The 16014-nt window shown below is 40.3% G+C and overlaps 2 protein-coding genes across 3 annotated transcripts in view; one reads left to right on the forward strand and one right to left on the reverse strand.

Moving 5' to 3' along the window:
• Nucleotides 1-7931, reverse strand: part of glsb (glutaminase b) — a 42285-nt gene extending 34354 nt beyond the window's left edge. The window contains exons 1-3 of one of the 2 annotated variants that reach the window (XM_051404888.1): nt 7512-7931; nt 649-745; nt 425-546 (exon numbers count right to left, since the gene is read on the reverse strand). In XM_051404888.1, the coding sequence (XP_051260848.1) occupies nt 425-546; nt 649-745; nt 7512-7810 (518 nt within the window). In that variant the 5' untranslated portion in view covers nt 7811-7931. The remainder of the gene's footprint in view (nt 1-424; nt 547-648; nt 746-7511) is intronic. The other variant, XM_051404887.1, reaches the window with a different exon arrangement.
• Nucleotides 7932-10294: 2363 nt separating this feature from the next.
• Nucleotides 10295-15997, forward strand: fkbp7 (FKBP prolyl isomerase 7). Its single transcript, XM_051403468.1, has 4 exons — nt 10295-10566; nt 11353-11504; nt 13083-13210; nt 14457-15997. Exons 1-4 carry the CDS (start codon nt 10349-10351, stop codon nt 14616-14618), a joined length of 660 nt encoding a protein of 219 aa, XP_051259428.1. The 5' UTR covers nt 10295-10348; the 3' UTR covers nt 14619-15997.
• Nucleotides 15998-16014: the final 17 nt, after the last annotated feature.

Below are 16014 nucleotides of genomic sequence, written 5' to 3' on the forward strand. Positions count from 1 at the left end.
GTATCATTGTGGACAAAAGCTGCCACCTATTCTTCTGATTTCAATGGGAATGTGACCCAATGGCAGGCATTAATAACTACACAGAAATACACAATCTTCTCACTGATGGTCGTGTTTGTTCATGTAGGTCATATAGAGGCATCAGTATTAAATTGAGACTGTTTCATAACCAATTCAAAACAAACTGTGTAGTATATTTAAAAGGATATAGAAGGATCTCACGCATAGAATTAAAGTCACACAAAAACTGCTGCCAAAATGCAAATTTAAACAATTAAGTATGTTTGAATTTGCCCTTTAAAAAAATATGGTCATCAAAATGGTGTTTGAAGGCTGAAGAGAGTAAACAGTTCACAGAGCCACTATCATGGGTGTATATGATGGAGATAAAACACCCAAACAAACATGACACGACAAGCCTTACTTCTTGAAGAGGTGCCTGTCCAGTGTAACGCCATCTGTTGTGTTCTTTAGAGTTTCTTTGAGGGTTTCCATGCATTCCTTCAGTCTGGGATCTCCAGTCCGAAGCCCAGTGGCTTTAAGCGCCTGAAATAAAGAGTATTTAGAACCACCTCTTGATAGGATCAACTTAAAAAGAAAACAATCAAAAGTGGAAGAAACAACCTGATGTTATCATTACTGACTTACTGTGAGAAATTTGTGAGCAGGAATCTTCTCTTGACCTTCTGCGACTGTGTAGAAGAGCAAGTCCTCCAAACTCGGGAGAATGCCTGCATTTCTTCTCCTACAGTGGAAAGTAGTAGATAGACACAAACACACATGTATGAGACACAGTCACGTTAAAGTACTCTTTAAAGTAAACTTTGCTAAAAAACCCTCTCTTTATTCTTGTCAACCCTGGAGCTAAATACATGGGACAGGCAGAAAAATGGAAGTAAATAGAGCGCAGTGACAGCACGGTTGAGGACTGCACTGAAGGCTATTCACACCTGTCCTGCCAGAACAAACAGAGCTTATCTGTAGCTGTTGATGCAGTCTTAACACATTAGTGAGGGATTTGAAAGGCGCACACTGGAAATATGCAATCCAAGTGGAAGCATTGGCCACAGAGGTGTGTGTGTCTGTTTGTAGAGTAGAGTGATCAAAGGCTTCATTATGCAGAAAGCACAATACTAGAGAACGGCAGTGATCCCTGATGGGTAACATTATGCATTAAGATTATGGAGGAGAAGCTGAACTTGAAAATGGGGTAAAGTTGCTACAAATAGCAAACTCATTTACCTCTGTGATACAGACAGTCCCACATTCAAACTGTCAACAGGATACAGTATGCATGACGGCTAAAGAGAAAACACAGCCTGTTTCACAGCTTTACTTCACTGCTGAATATTTCCATGGTGTTCTGTAGTGTTTTGCATAACGCCGGCAAGGAGAGGAGTGTCAGCGCATATCTGCTGCGGCAAAGTGGTTTGGACATTATTTGGACTGCATGCTCGTGCTCAGATGCATGCTTAAACTAGAAATGTTGAAATGTCTCAGAGATAGAGAGCTAGAAATCTCTCCTTCAACCAAAGCACCTGTTCACAAACCATCAGTGAGGGTAACCAATAGAAACTGCTTCTATTCATTTGTTTATGTCACTACGTGGTTCACTTGCTCTCCACACAGTATGTCGGGAAACACAGTTCTAAAGCAATGGCCTTCAATAAAAAAAAAGGATAGAAATAGTATCCAGAATTGTATAGAAAACATCAGATCATTTTCAGAAATCCTTCAAAAACAGTTGACACCAAATACCACCATCAGTGCATGCTGTTAGGTACTGAAATATTATGACTATGTAAAGATAACACCCCCTACTACACGTCAGCTCACTCGTAGGTTTGGCAGTAGTGTCTGGAGCAGGGTTAGACCCAGTCCTAAATTCCAGGAATTCTCTTGTCTCTAGCCCGACACAGCCCTCTGTGGCTCTTGGATTAATAAAGCCAACACTGTCGCCTGTTCACACGCTGGTCATGACACAGCAGCGGGGTCTGCAGTGGAGCAAACGCAGCTCAGTATAGAAGCTTTTTTTTTTTTTTTTTTTTAAATCAGGATTTTCACACCCTTGTGGTCGAATTTTAAAGCCACAGTGAAAAGGAGAAGCAGCAGGAAAACTGCAGCTTTATGGAAAATTGGGCATTTTCAGTAGTGACCTCATGTTGAGGGTAACTAGTAGACATTGAACAAACAAAGCCAGACAACTTTTTTCCAACTTTCCCGCCTTTCAGACTGTCCAATCAAATCAAAGTCTCTTTCTCTCGATAACAAGCAGTAACTCCCTTCAGATAAGAACCAATACCTTATTTCTAAAGATCATGCAGCCCTTCATCTCTCCTCTTTTTTGGCACATTCTCTTCTCTCCACGGAGTAAACACTCCACATACAGCCAAGGTAACCACGTTTGAACAATGTGCAAACAAACCGAGATCGACTAAAATGTTGTCCGTCAGGCATGTCTAATTCAAAGGGAGTGTTATTGACCTGACATCTGCCACTTCAACAGCCCTTCCATCCAGCAGTCAATAGGTGAACGGCAGTCACAAAGCACCCAGCAAACCAGTGTGCAGGTGCGCTGTGCCGGGATGATACACCCTACAGTGACATGCTTACGACTGAGTTGGATTAAATTAGTTGAATTAAGCATCCATTAAACTACCTGTGCTACCATACTTAAAATGAAAAAATGTTTGAGGTTGAAGTTAGACAGAAATTATTCAGGGTTGTGAAAAGCTCATTAAGCACAAGCACACTTTCTGTAGCAGGGGAAGAGTGTTCATGTTCTGCTGTCAAACATACAGCACTTTGTACAGCGACTGCAGAAAACACGAGGACAAAGTGGGAAGTATTTGGCCAAATAAAGGGGCACTTGATGAACTTTTTCGAGGCGTCTTAACTCCTATGAAAACAGTCGTACAGTGTTCTTCTGAGGCTCTGGAGGAGCTTTGTTCATGACGTCAGTGGTATCTTAGCTTGGAGACTACATATTTTTTATATAAAAACAACCCCTAAAAAAAAAGTTACAAATAGTGGGGGTGTGGTTTTCAAAAGACATGGCCACAATTTTCATAGGAAGGTCTAACAGAAAAGCTGCTGTTAGTTGCATGATGGGAGATCCAGTGTTTCTGCAGATTGACTCATACTATGGGCTAACAGCCAGGATATTGCGGCAACAACCACAACTACATCGATTTATGAATATTCTTTTTATAATCTGTCTCCTGCAGGTCCCCTGAGGCACTTTAAGGATCGTGTTACTGCTTTTTATCTCTAGATAAATGACTACAGAGCAAGAAACATTGTTCTCAATGATCCCATGAAAGCTTTGTCAATAAGAATAAATACACCGTAAACATAATGACAATACTTGACGAGGTTACAGTATCTGTAATAAAGATCAAAAGTAAGAACGATATGTTTTAATAGTTTCTCTTCAAAGTATGGTTGGGATAGATCTAGTCCAGTATCTGTATCGACCTGATTCACGTATCGGATTAGGGACTCTGATCCAGATTCCATGGTCTGGTGGTTTTATGAATGATGTAATAATTCAATTTTGAGCCAAAAGTCAAAATGTTCTAGCAGAAATTAATTAATTAGTAATTAAACTGTTCTACAGAGATTTCCAGAAGGAAACATGAGAGAATTGAGTGTGACTGAGTAAGCTGGTAACAACTGGCTAACTCAACGTGTGCTTGGTTCAGAGATATTTTAGTCTCGAAACACAGAAAAAGCAACACAGCAGCTTGTAATGTTTGTAAGGCCAACGTTCAGGGGGATGTAATTTGTTTATAATTCGGCAGTATCAGTATTGCTAACATCAAATATCAAAATTCGGGATTGAGAGCGGAACTAAAAAAGTGTCGTAGTGACTACTATCGATGAAAAAAAGCTGCTGAGAGGCAAAGTAGGCTCTTGTGACACGTTCAACACAGAAATCCATATTAATGCGATTTACACAGTTTATTAAAGAAAAAGACTCAAACTGTAACATAACATAAAGGTAAACAAGTTAAAACCACACCCCATGTGCCAATAACCTGAGGCTGAACAGGCTAAATATACGAGTTTTGGCTCCTACGAGTCGCTGTGGCTTTGAGTTCCAGCACTTTTATCCAACTGCAACTGAACTTATCTGTCATAAATACTGACAGACGGGCCAGTGGAGCAGATGGCTGAATTAACAAGTGGTCACATCATTTTGTGGTCGGTCTGTTTGATATATTCAGTTGACACCAGCAGACGTGAAATGAACTGAATGAGCAAACGCATCAGTTTGTTTAAACTGCACGAGCAGCTCAGGTGTGAATACAACCTAAAAACACCTTGTTTCTCTACATTTGTACTTTTGCACAGCCAGATGGCTCTCAGTCCATTTGCTGCTGGATGACTGCTCATTGGTGTAAGCAGAACACTTTGAGAGCTTCCTGGATACGAGATAAAGACGGAGCTGTTTTAAAATCTCTTTTTTACCCCTGTAGGAACTACGGATCTGTGGGATTACAGCGCAGGATTAATTGCCAGTATTTTATTAGTCATGCGGCACATTTATTGTTTAATTCATCTCACATGTCCGGCTATCTTAACACGCTTCCACTGGCTTTTCAGTTAAAAAGTGCTTAAAAGGTCATTTTTTGTGACGCATCAGACCATAAATAACCGTATTTCCCATCCATGGCACAAGAAAATCTAAGATTACAATAGTTAAAAGATGTGAAAAGGAGACCGTATGCTACAAAAAGCTGGCTGTGACATTCAATGATCTGGCCTGAGAGTGTGGGGAAATCCTTATCGGTGTCACATTAGTGACTTAACACCAGGCTTAGTTTCACTATGCAGCATGTTGGAGCTTAAAACAAGTCTGTTTCTCACTTTCTGTTTCTGTCATGTGTATCACAACAGTCATTTGTCAGTTTTTGACGTCTTAATCCCATCTACCTCCACCCACTGAAGCTGTAACTGATCCCATAAATTGCTCTCAGTGGATGGCTGTGTGCCAGTGATGCTCCTACAGCACAACATGTCTGTGAGGCCTTGTCTGGGAGGTAAAAGCAATCAATATTTTCCTGTCAGTTATATCAGGGCAACAGCTCCACTTTAATTCACTACTAGCTTTAACTAAACCCTGCTGTGTCAAAAAAAACCTGGAAGCATTTTGCTCAATTTCAAAATAAAGCTATCAGAGTAGAGATGAGATTGTTTTCTCATTGCCAGTCACAAACCACATTTCCTGCCCAGGTCTATCTTGTGAGTCATCATCGGCGATGTGGTCAACGCGACATCACGTGCATCAACGCCTCTTTTTGTGCAGCTGACCCATAAAATATGAATCACAGGACTCAACAGTAAGTTTCCAAAGGACTGGGGTTATCCTGAGCATGTGCACACACATTCGGACGCTCACAGGCGATGCAATGATTCAGGGGCCCTGTGACATGTCGTCAGCTACACGGCAGGATAAGACAGGAGCTGCATTCCTACGTAGCCATTTTCTGCTGCGAGAGAATAACAAACCTGTAACCTGGGGCTTCGCCTATAACCTTTCTAGGAACTTTTGTTTATGTTTCCTCTGCTTTTTAGTGGTATTCAGCTCACTCTTTGAGCTCCCTAAATACTAATGATGGCATGGGCTTCTTAGTTTGTCTAACAACTCCTCATTGCTTTTAATTTAAAACTGTCCTGGTCAAAACAGATGTAGTAGGAAGTTACAGTTTGCAATACCTGGAACTTGGTATCACCTCTTGGGAAGTGTGGAAATTTAGTTTCCAGGAACTTGGAAGCACGGGGAGAGCAGTGGGAACAAAAAGATAGACCTTGTAACAAAAACGACACGTTAAGTCACGTTTCATTAAGTTCCTTCAGAGGAAAAAGGGGTTATAAGAGACTGGAAAGCTACTGGCCCAGGGAGGACTCCGGAGCAGACTCAGGAGAATTTACATCGGCAAACCGTCGATACATATCTCAGCGACGGCAACGCCCCATACTTGTGTGCGTACTCGTGTATCTTCATTTCTAGGTCACGAAACATCCCAGTCATTTTGGCTACACTGAGCAGGCTCATAAAAACTGCTTGGCTTCAAAAGGGAACACATGGACTGCAGTCGGTGTAGAGACAGCCAGCTGGCTGCAAGTAATACCACTTGAGATGTGAAATGGCAGATATGGATCATTTAAATCCAAAAAGCGCTTGTAGAGTTTCATGCACGACATAATACTGAACAATGGGATCATTTGAAAATGCAAACTAAACAGAGCTGGATCTGAAGTTCTGCTATAAATCTGAATAAAGCGCGGTGCCAGTCTACTGTACGGTAATAATAACTTAATTATATGGATGGCTGGCTTGAAAATCAGTAGTAGACTTTGTGCTACAAATGTGTTTAATGTAATGTATTTCAAGCTGTACAGCTTTGCAAATACCATCATAACCTTTAACTTAAATTTCTAAATCAATGTCCAACACCTTCAGCTTGACCTTGACTGAGATGAATCATCACTTCCAATCGGGTAAAGGTCTTGTATATATATATTCTGAAAGGTGCATTTGTTTATCTTCAACCTCTTATACGTGTGTTTCTCTGTATTAACAAATGCATCTGTGACTGAAATAGTCCAATCTTAAACATGGAGCAGTCATGTAGGTGACTTCTTGTCCACAGCACCATACAGAGGTGGCAGTGTCTCTTTAGGATAATAATTAGTGTAGATATGGACAAATAGTTTGCTTGCAATTTACTAGGAAAACTATATGGAAACATGCCACCAGTAGCAGATACTGACCGAACTAGAGTGGGAGGTCACAGTAGAAACCACTGGAAGCCATACAGACTGATCTCCAGTTACTACATTATTATTACCAACCAAAAACTAATTAAAATCAAATATCATTAAAGGTTTGGTCCCAGTATATGACATTTTATAGGTCATAGTTTTAATCTGAGTTTAGAGCCAGTTCTTTCTCATATTGTCTGCATCTACAGTGTAAATTTAATAAAAAATAAATCTTAAATATGGAGGTTTTTATCCTCCACTGCTGTTTCACTTTCACAAACTGCCGCACCACGCTGCGTGTTATCTCCACAGGCACAGACAACCTAACGTTAAACACAAGCCGGTCGAGGCCAAATAAAAATCCTAATTAACTTCGGGTTAAGTTGCCGCGTCGGTATTTTAAAAGCGGCGTATTTATAAAGCTGCTTGGCACAAGGCCACCGGAGGCTGCTCCCGGTGTGAACACATGGTTTGATGGCTGCCGTTAACAGGCCGTTACAGTCACAGATAACTGGGTTTATTTACTCTAAAAGCAGAATAGCTGTATCTTAAATGTAAAACAAAAGGGTAATATGTAAGTGAGCGATATTTAATGCGGTTGTAACGCAACGTTTGTGGCCGGTTGGCGAACATCCGCTTGCGCCTTTAACGTATGCGTCATGACTCGCCATAAACGCCTCTCTACCATCACACATCCGTTTATTTCCGCAAGAAAAAAAAAAAAAGTGCTGGAAACCTACTTGTCGCTGTCAGCCTCACTGCTGTCCCCATCTTTCTTCAGTTGTTCGTCCAGCTCCACTGCGCCTTCGGTTTTCGCGCAGTAGGAGCGGAACGGAGCGGCGAAGGGCGCGGTGCGCAACGCCGGGCGGTGCGCAGCGGCATGGAGGACCTTCAGTTGAGCTCGGGCATCAAGGGAGGCGGTGCCGAAGCAGCAGTGGCGGGTCGGCAACCAGGTTTTCTGTCTAGAGCCGGACAAGGGACGCTTGAGGGTGGCTTCTAACAACTCCTTGAGCACTGTGGAAAACCTAAAATGTAACATCTCAATCCTGTCAGGCAGTTGGAGAGAAAAGTCGTAGTGCGAAATAGATCCGGTAGCAGCAGCAGCAGGAGGGTTGTTACGGCTCGTCTCCAACCACGTTGACTGTCTGAGAGGCGATGACTCACGGACACCGGCGTCCTGAAATAAATACAGGCGCAGTTCACGCCTCCGCCGCTCCTATTGGTGGAAATGAGGCGAAGTCCGCCTCCAGAGATCATTTGTGACGCTGTCGGCGCAGTGATTGGAGTGTCTTTGTGTCTGTCAACTCGTGTTATGGGTTTTTCTTGAACTGTATAGGATGATTGAACCGGTGGCACAGACGTTTCTAGCATCTGTTTATAAACGTCACATTGCCCAGTGTGTTTGAGGAAGTATTCAGGTCCCTTACTTAAGTAAAAGTACTAATACCACACTGTAAAGATATTATCTTGCATTTATAACGTTACTTAAGTAAAAGTACTAATACCACACTGTAAAGATACTGGCCTGCATTGAAGATGTTACTTAAAGAATGTTATGTAAAATGATTCAAATGTTTAAATAAAAAGTTCCAAAAATAAAATGTTACTTAAGTAAAAGTACTAATACCACACTGTAAAGATATTGTCTTGCATTTGTCACAAATCGGGCCATACGGCCGTGACAAAGAGGAAAGAGATGCAAACAACAAAGCCAATTAACAAACTATTTATTAAGGGAAAGAAACGCTCTACAGGTAATGCCGGTCTCACAGCAACAGGTACCTTGCACCAATTCACAATCCAGACTCATCCCATGCACTGGGACAGGCAACACGTTCAACCCCATCCCTCGCATAAGGGTTTTATCCCCACTATCAGTCTTCTCAGAGAACGGCAAAATAGACTCCAAAGTATAGGAGTTGACAGCTCCTGTGTCCCTCAAAATCTTAACACGTACTTTAGCATCACTACCAACCTGTTTTACAAACCCAACAAGCCCAAATGGACCGTGTTGCTAATACCTGAACAAGGAAAACTCCACAGAAGCCAAATCATACCACACTAGAGGACCAAACAATCACTTCTAATAGCTCCTAACTGCCTACTCATGGCAACACCTGCTGAATGCAGGACAAAACTCCCCCTGACTGACACAACAATCAAATCAACCAAATCTTATCCAAAAATGCATCTCCCAAACAAAGAATGTGCCAAATTTAACACACGCCTCAGCCAAAACCAATGCACTTGCAAACAAATACCCTACATCAATCAGGGTACCAAATAATGGCCACAAACAAACCAAATTTGATCCCAGGCGAGCCCCCACTTGTAACAAACCTTGACAAAAAGGAGGAAGACGCACACAACAAAGCCAATTAACAAATGATTTATTAAGGGGAAAAAAACCTTAAACTAAACTAACAGTAGTGTGTGAAATCAGTAGGATCAGTGGTGTAAGTGAGTGCTGTGTTGTAATAAGATGCACCAACACAATCAAACCATCAAACCCAAAAACCAGTTAGTTGTCTCAGGGAGGAGAGAGAGAGAGTACGAGCTCCCAGAGGGTTTTTAAAGGAGCATGGCACACAGGCCTGACGACCCTCTGCCACGAACCTCTTAAAGTACCTGCACAGAAAACAAGACAAGCCACACAACCAGGAACAGGAGGTTACTTAAAATGTTACTTAAGTAAAAGTACTAATACCACATTGTAAAAACATTGAAAAGAATAAGCAAAATACAATTAAATACTGTACGATACAATGACAGACACTTAGATAAAAAAGGAATTATATATATATACGATACATACATAAAATAAAATGGAATAAACTTGATTCAACTGAGCTGTAATTTAAAGTATTATCACTGATTCCAATCCTGGAACTACTAAAACCAGCTATATACAACTTACTGTTTATTATTTGTCATTTTCATGCATCTTTTGTTAGATATCTATAAGTATTCAGATTATTGCATCATGCTTGAGTAAAAGTACTAATACCACACTGTAGAAATACTCTGTTACAAGTTAAAGTGTTCATTGCTAATTTCCCGTAAATCAACTACTTGATTAATAAACTAATACTTTCAGCTGTACTTGTACTTTTTCGGGTTTTATGAGCAAAAATCTTAATTTGTAAAGTAATGAAAGTTTTTAAATAAATGTAGGTGAGTAAATGGAGTGTAAGTATAAAGAAGGTATGAGATTAAAGTACTCAAATAAAGTACCAGGACCCCAAACTTGTAGTAACTGAGTAAATGTACTTAGTTACATTCCACCACTGGAATGAAATTGAAGCGCCAGGGTTATTACAGCCCTTAGTTCAGTCTGTCAGGCAGCGTTTACCCACCGCCTCCAGCAACCTTCTCCAGGCCAATGAGAGAGGGTTAAGAGGACCAGAGCCAGGGCTGGAGTCACTCATAGTTCAAGAAGGGGTATTTGAACGCACCAGGAAGCAGAAATCCCTGACAGTCCAAACTCAGGGCAGCAAACCCTCCTTCAAAAAGTCAGCAGCAGGCAGTTCTCCACGTCCTCCGCTGAGTTCAGAAGTTGCCACGAATACACAGCGGCATGATGTGGAGGTTAGTGAGCTGCACACTGTGCCTCTTTGTGTCCGCTCAGCTCAGTTCATGGTCGGTCCGGGCGGCAGCAGACGAGCTGGACGGCGAGGTGAAGATTGAAGTTCTGTTCAGACCCGAGGAGTGCAGCCCAAAGAGCAAAAGAGGAGATCTGATGAACGTCCACTACGATGGGTTCCTCGCCAAAGATGGATCTCAGTTCTACTGCAGGTTGGTGGCTCATGGTTAAAGAACTTAGCTGCATTTGATGGATTTTATCTTTACAAGCCAGTTTGATGCTTTGGAAGTCTACATGCACTTCTGCAAGACACTGTATTACTCTATTATTATCACTGTGAAGTGATCATAAGAGGTTTCAGGTTACATGCTGTGTAACATCTCATTTTTTTATGTGTGTTGCAACATTGCACAGCTCTTTTATTCCAATGGGACATCCATAACGATTGTTATTAAATAGGGAGGGACGCTAAATATTGGGAATTGTATAGTAAATCCAGGTTTTAGACCAACTTCAGCTGCCCTCACCTGGATCAATGGTGTGTTTAGGGACTGTACGAAAATTATTAGGGTGGGGTGGGGAAGCCAAATGTTATGTGTAATTAAAATATATATATATATATATATTTTTTTTTATTGGTCATTCACATTTCATGCTGAAGTGTAGTGTTAGAGTTCAGTATTCTAGGTAGTTTTTATTAAGGTTTCCCATGATGTGGCTTCAAATTGCAATTAGAACAAAGTACAGGACACTTTGCTAAATAATATGATGTATCAAACAAAAGTTTCCATGCATATTTATGCATGTAATTCAGTGGAATGGCCCATGAATGATCAGATGTCATAATTAAACTCATAACATGAGGCTACATCTTTATTGACCGACATAAACAGTTTTAACAACTGGCTTTCTGGTTGAAAGAGTAACATAGACACAGGAACCCCCGCAGTCCTGACAGTTGATTGACAGGCTTGTTGTGTGTACTGTTTCTGTTTTAGTCGGTCGGACAAAGCTGGGCACCCTCAGTGGTTTGTGCTGGGCGTCGGACAAGTCATCAAGGGCCTCGACATAGGGATGGAAGATATGTGTCCTGGAGAGAAACGAAAAATAACCGTTCCCTCTTCGCTGGCCTTTGGAGAGAAAGGCAAAGGTAAGTAAATGGAACAGACTGTTGTTGTCTCCGAGCCGAGATAAGGTTATTTTTTAGACTTTATAAAGCTCCTCCACACCCCCAGAAGACATTACACAACTGTTTACTGGACTGGTTAACATTTCTTTGCATCATTGACCCAACCTTACTCCTGTGTTTGTTTTAAATACATACATTTTAAAAACAGTGTCGCAATCGTAGGTATTATATTATAAAAATATATTTACTTATTTTTAGCCACGTGGAACTTACAAAATCAATGAAAATGTGCAGCAGTTGTACGAATATGTTAAAAAACAATCAGTCCAACTTATACAGTCTTTTAAACTGATGACTATATTGTTGTATCTGGTGGAAGAGCTGCGTTCACGCTGTCTTGTCTTCTTTTACAGCGCTTTAATTGAAAAGGCATCACATCCCTCGCAGTGTTTGCTACTCATCCCCCTCCCCATGGCATGTACTGTAAGCATGCACAAAGGTTTAAAGGTCTCTGCTTCATTTCAAAAACTAACAGCTGATTCATCTTTTTACCTTGAACTACTGTTTCCTGTAAACCTCTTCATGTTGGTGGTCACAGTGTTATGATCTGATGGTGGTGCTGCCTGTAGCCCGGCACTCTTTTGCTGAGTGCATGTTTTTGTTGTCCCTGGACCAGTTTGTGATACAATTACATGTAACATGTAATAAATGTGAAGCTGAGAGCTGCTGAGTGAAAACTACAATGGAGCCTCTGTGTTCTTGATCTTTCCTGTTCTTTTAACACACTTAAAATTAACAACTTAAATTGCATGTTGCATTAGTTTTCCTTTTCTTGCTGGATTAATGCCTCTTAAATGGGTACTTAAATGGGTACTCTGTTATCCTATGATTCATTTATTTATGTAGGTAGAAGCTGTTTTGATCAATTCATCACAAAGTCTGAAAATGTATCTGAATCACTGCGACAGATAAACTCAATATTTTCCTTGAAATGCAACTTGCATCCTTCCTTCACAGTGCCACCTAATAAAAGACAGAGTCATGATTATGGTTTTGTAATAGCTTGTGATCTTTTAAAATCTTGATTCATTGTATTATTGCCTTACAATAGGAGCTGCAGGGATGACGTGTGTTTGTAGGCCGAACCGGAGGTTAGCATCGCTCTGGTTCCTTGCCGGCAGGATTTTACCCTTTAGTTTTTGGATTGTTGAACACCACTTTTGATTTGTGTAGCGTAAATGTGATTGGCAGAAGTGAAAAGTTACAAACTACTCTGTGGTCACGTCACAAACTTTAAGTGTTCGGTGGGCAGATGTTTGATGGCCCCCGCAACCTCTGTAGTCTCATTAGCCACTTGTTAGCAACCGCCTTTTTTAAAGACACATAAAAGCTTCAGAATTTAAAGGTGGGGTATTTATTGATGTATTTATGACGTAGAACAAAGCACGAAAATCTCTTTAGTACTTATTTCAGGCATCTAACTTGAACCAGAAGTGCTTAAAATGCTCATTTCCAGTTTTAGGACTCACTCCTGCAGCACTGTATTGCTTGTGGTCTTTTCAAATCTTCATATGTTGTTATTTCTCCCTAATTAAATAGATCCAGTGCCACCCAATGCCACGGTGGTCTTTGAGGTGGAGGTTTACTCTGTGTCCAGGGGACCACGCAGCATGGAGGCTTTCAGAAAGATAGATCAGAATGAAGACAAAAGTCTCACAAAGGATGAGGTAAATATCATTTACAAGCTGGTTATTATCCCAAACGTAACCGAAAAAGTCCCGAGGTAATAACCATGGTTGGATAAATGAGCTGCTAGGCCCTCATTTAACACCTCTTACTGTACCTGTGCAGTGTGTACAGTTACAGTGCAGTCCCTGCAAGGATAATAAAGGCCACGGTATGATTAAACACATTCATTTAGGAAGTCAAACACATCTATATGTATATAATATATATATATATATATTTTATAACTTTGGAAAGAACCACACTTGCTGTTTCTCCCTGCTTCCAGTCTTTATGTGAAGGCGAAGCTAAAGAGCCCTGAGAGTTGTATCGATCTTACCATTTAAGTCTTGGAAAGTAAGTAAGGTAGTGTATTTCCCCAAATATTAATGCATTTCTGTACTGCCCAGCTAATACTTAGAGTTCGGGGGCCTTGGGGCAGATACAGGCTTGTGAGTTTGTTCCCTTTGTGTCCGCTTTATCTCACATCATAAACATCCATTGATCGTACAATAAAGCCGTCGGGCTATAAATCACTTTAGCTTTCATTTATTAACTGCATATCTTTGCAACTTTACAGCAGTAAAGGACAATAGAAATAATACAGACCATGAGGCAAACCAGTTTTTAGAGATTACAATTTAACTTATTAACGTAAATGTAAAGAATGTTCTTAGTCATGACGTTATCTGTATTGTTGATAGCACTTTGAAAGAAGTGAATGACCTGCTATCAATACCATTTATTTATTACCAATGTGACACGTAGTTTGTAGAGCACAACAATGGCTTATTATGTAAGTGTCGTAAAAGTACAATATATGTATGTTATTAATTCTGTGTAGTGTGTTTTGTTTGACATTTGATTGTGCCTTGGTGTTTGGAAATTCAATGATTTTCTTTCTCAGTCTGTAATTAATCCATAGTGTCTTTACAATCTGGCCTCTTGGACAAAAAGCAAATGAGGTACCATCATTTCTGCGTTTTAGTTAAATACAAGATCTTAAGCTTTGCAAATTGTATTGATGCTCAGTATGTAAAGCTTGTCTTTAAAAGTTTTAATAGACTCTCTGCAAATATTAATGAGACTGCAGAGCTGCCGCAGATCCACCAGAGCAGCTTCAACCAACAAACACTATGATAAATTCTTTGGATAGCCCTTTTCAGCCTGTTTGTGTTTACTGTTTCTGTCCCTATCAAATAAACCACGAGTAAATAATTAAATAATGAATTGTGCCTTTATTTTCAGGTAAAAGAATACTTGAAACTGGAGTATGAAAAAGGTGGGAAGCCACGTGACGAAGCTTTCTATGAGAAGATCATGGCTGATATATTCCGCAAGAATGACCAGGACAAAGACGGACATATCAGCGCGAAGGAGTACAATATTTATGAACACGATGAGCTCTAGAGGTAGAAGTAGTGGCTCTTTTTTTTTACATTTTATGTGCTTTGATCAATTAGAGAAAACATGAATACATAAAAGGAAAACTCCACTGTCTGAGTTCTCACACGGTTAGACGTTAAATTAGGATTTTCAGTTTAGTCTGGGTTTTATTTTGTGATGAAACTTTACCTTTTTAGCTTTGTACCAACTTTACTTCAACATGCCTCATCACTTCTACTTCAGTTAGCGGTTTCCTACTGTTTCCCAGAATGCCTTTTGAAACCCCCTGCGCTACTGTAGAAGTAAGAAAAGAGTATCTGTTCCTCTTCTGTGGTTGATTTTGCCCTGTATAATTCTTCAGCATGAGTTCAATGGCACGAATAAAAAGAGAAGTTTTGGATCTTTGAGTGACTCCAAAACCTGCCGTCTTTATTGCTAAGCAGTGAATATCACAATGAGATACCACATTGTCAGGGCGGATTTTCCCTTTAAAGGACCAGTGTGAAGGATTTAGTGGCATCTAGTGTGTGTGTAGTTGCAGATTGCGACCCCCTTGCCTCAACCTTTAAAACTCGTGAATGGCCCTATCTAGAGCCAAGGTTTGGTTTGTCTATTCTGGGCTACGGACTCCGTAGAAAAAGACCTGCTCCCCCTATAGATTAAAATAACTAATTCTAAGGTAACAAAAACAAATGTATTCTTATTTTTGGGTGATTTTACACTAATGAAAACATACTTATGAATATTTTATTCAGTTTCTGCCAATAGATCCTCCTAAATGTTACACACAGGTCCCCAAAATCTTTCCAACCCGGCGAACTAGCCTCTTAATTCAACTATGAATTTAAGAACATCTCCGACACCTGTGAAAACTTTGACTTTTGTGCAAATACCACTAAATCTGAGCATTTTAAATGTTTTATTTCTGTCTGTGAACATTGATTCAGTTTGCAGAACCCACAAGATTGCACAGTGTTGTGGGATCAGTGAAACTGTAACATGACTGTCATGTGAGATTTTAGAAAACCAGTTTAACCACAGACACAAGAAAAATGAGCTTTAATTGTCCCGCCTCCCTGTGAATTTCCTGCCCTCTAATCTGCAATATCACACCAGATTCACAGATAGAGTCAGATTTAAATTAAAGAAAGTGACTGCGAAGACTCATCTTTTCTTCCTCAGTTAGGATGTCCAAATGTGTCTGTTCTCTGTGGAGAAGTTTGAATATAATTGATGATAAAATGCACATGGATGCGTGTTGTTGTTTTTCAGATATGTTTACAAGTTCTTTTGTACATCTTTATGTGGTCAAACTAATGATTATCATTGTATCCAGTTGAACAGTTGTTGAATTCAGTAACACAATAAATAAACCATAGTGTGTGTGTGTGTGTGGAAAACTACTGAATGTCACATGTCA

This window comes from Dicentrarchus labrax, unplaced genomic scaffold (genome assembly GCF_905237075.1).
Source record: "Dicentrarchus labrax unplaced genomic scaffold, dlabrax2021, whole genome shotgun sequence".
Taxonomy (NCBI): Eukaryota; Metazoa; Chordata; class Actinopteri; family Moronidae; genus Dicentrarchus; species Dicentrarchus labrax.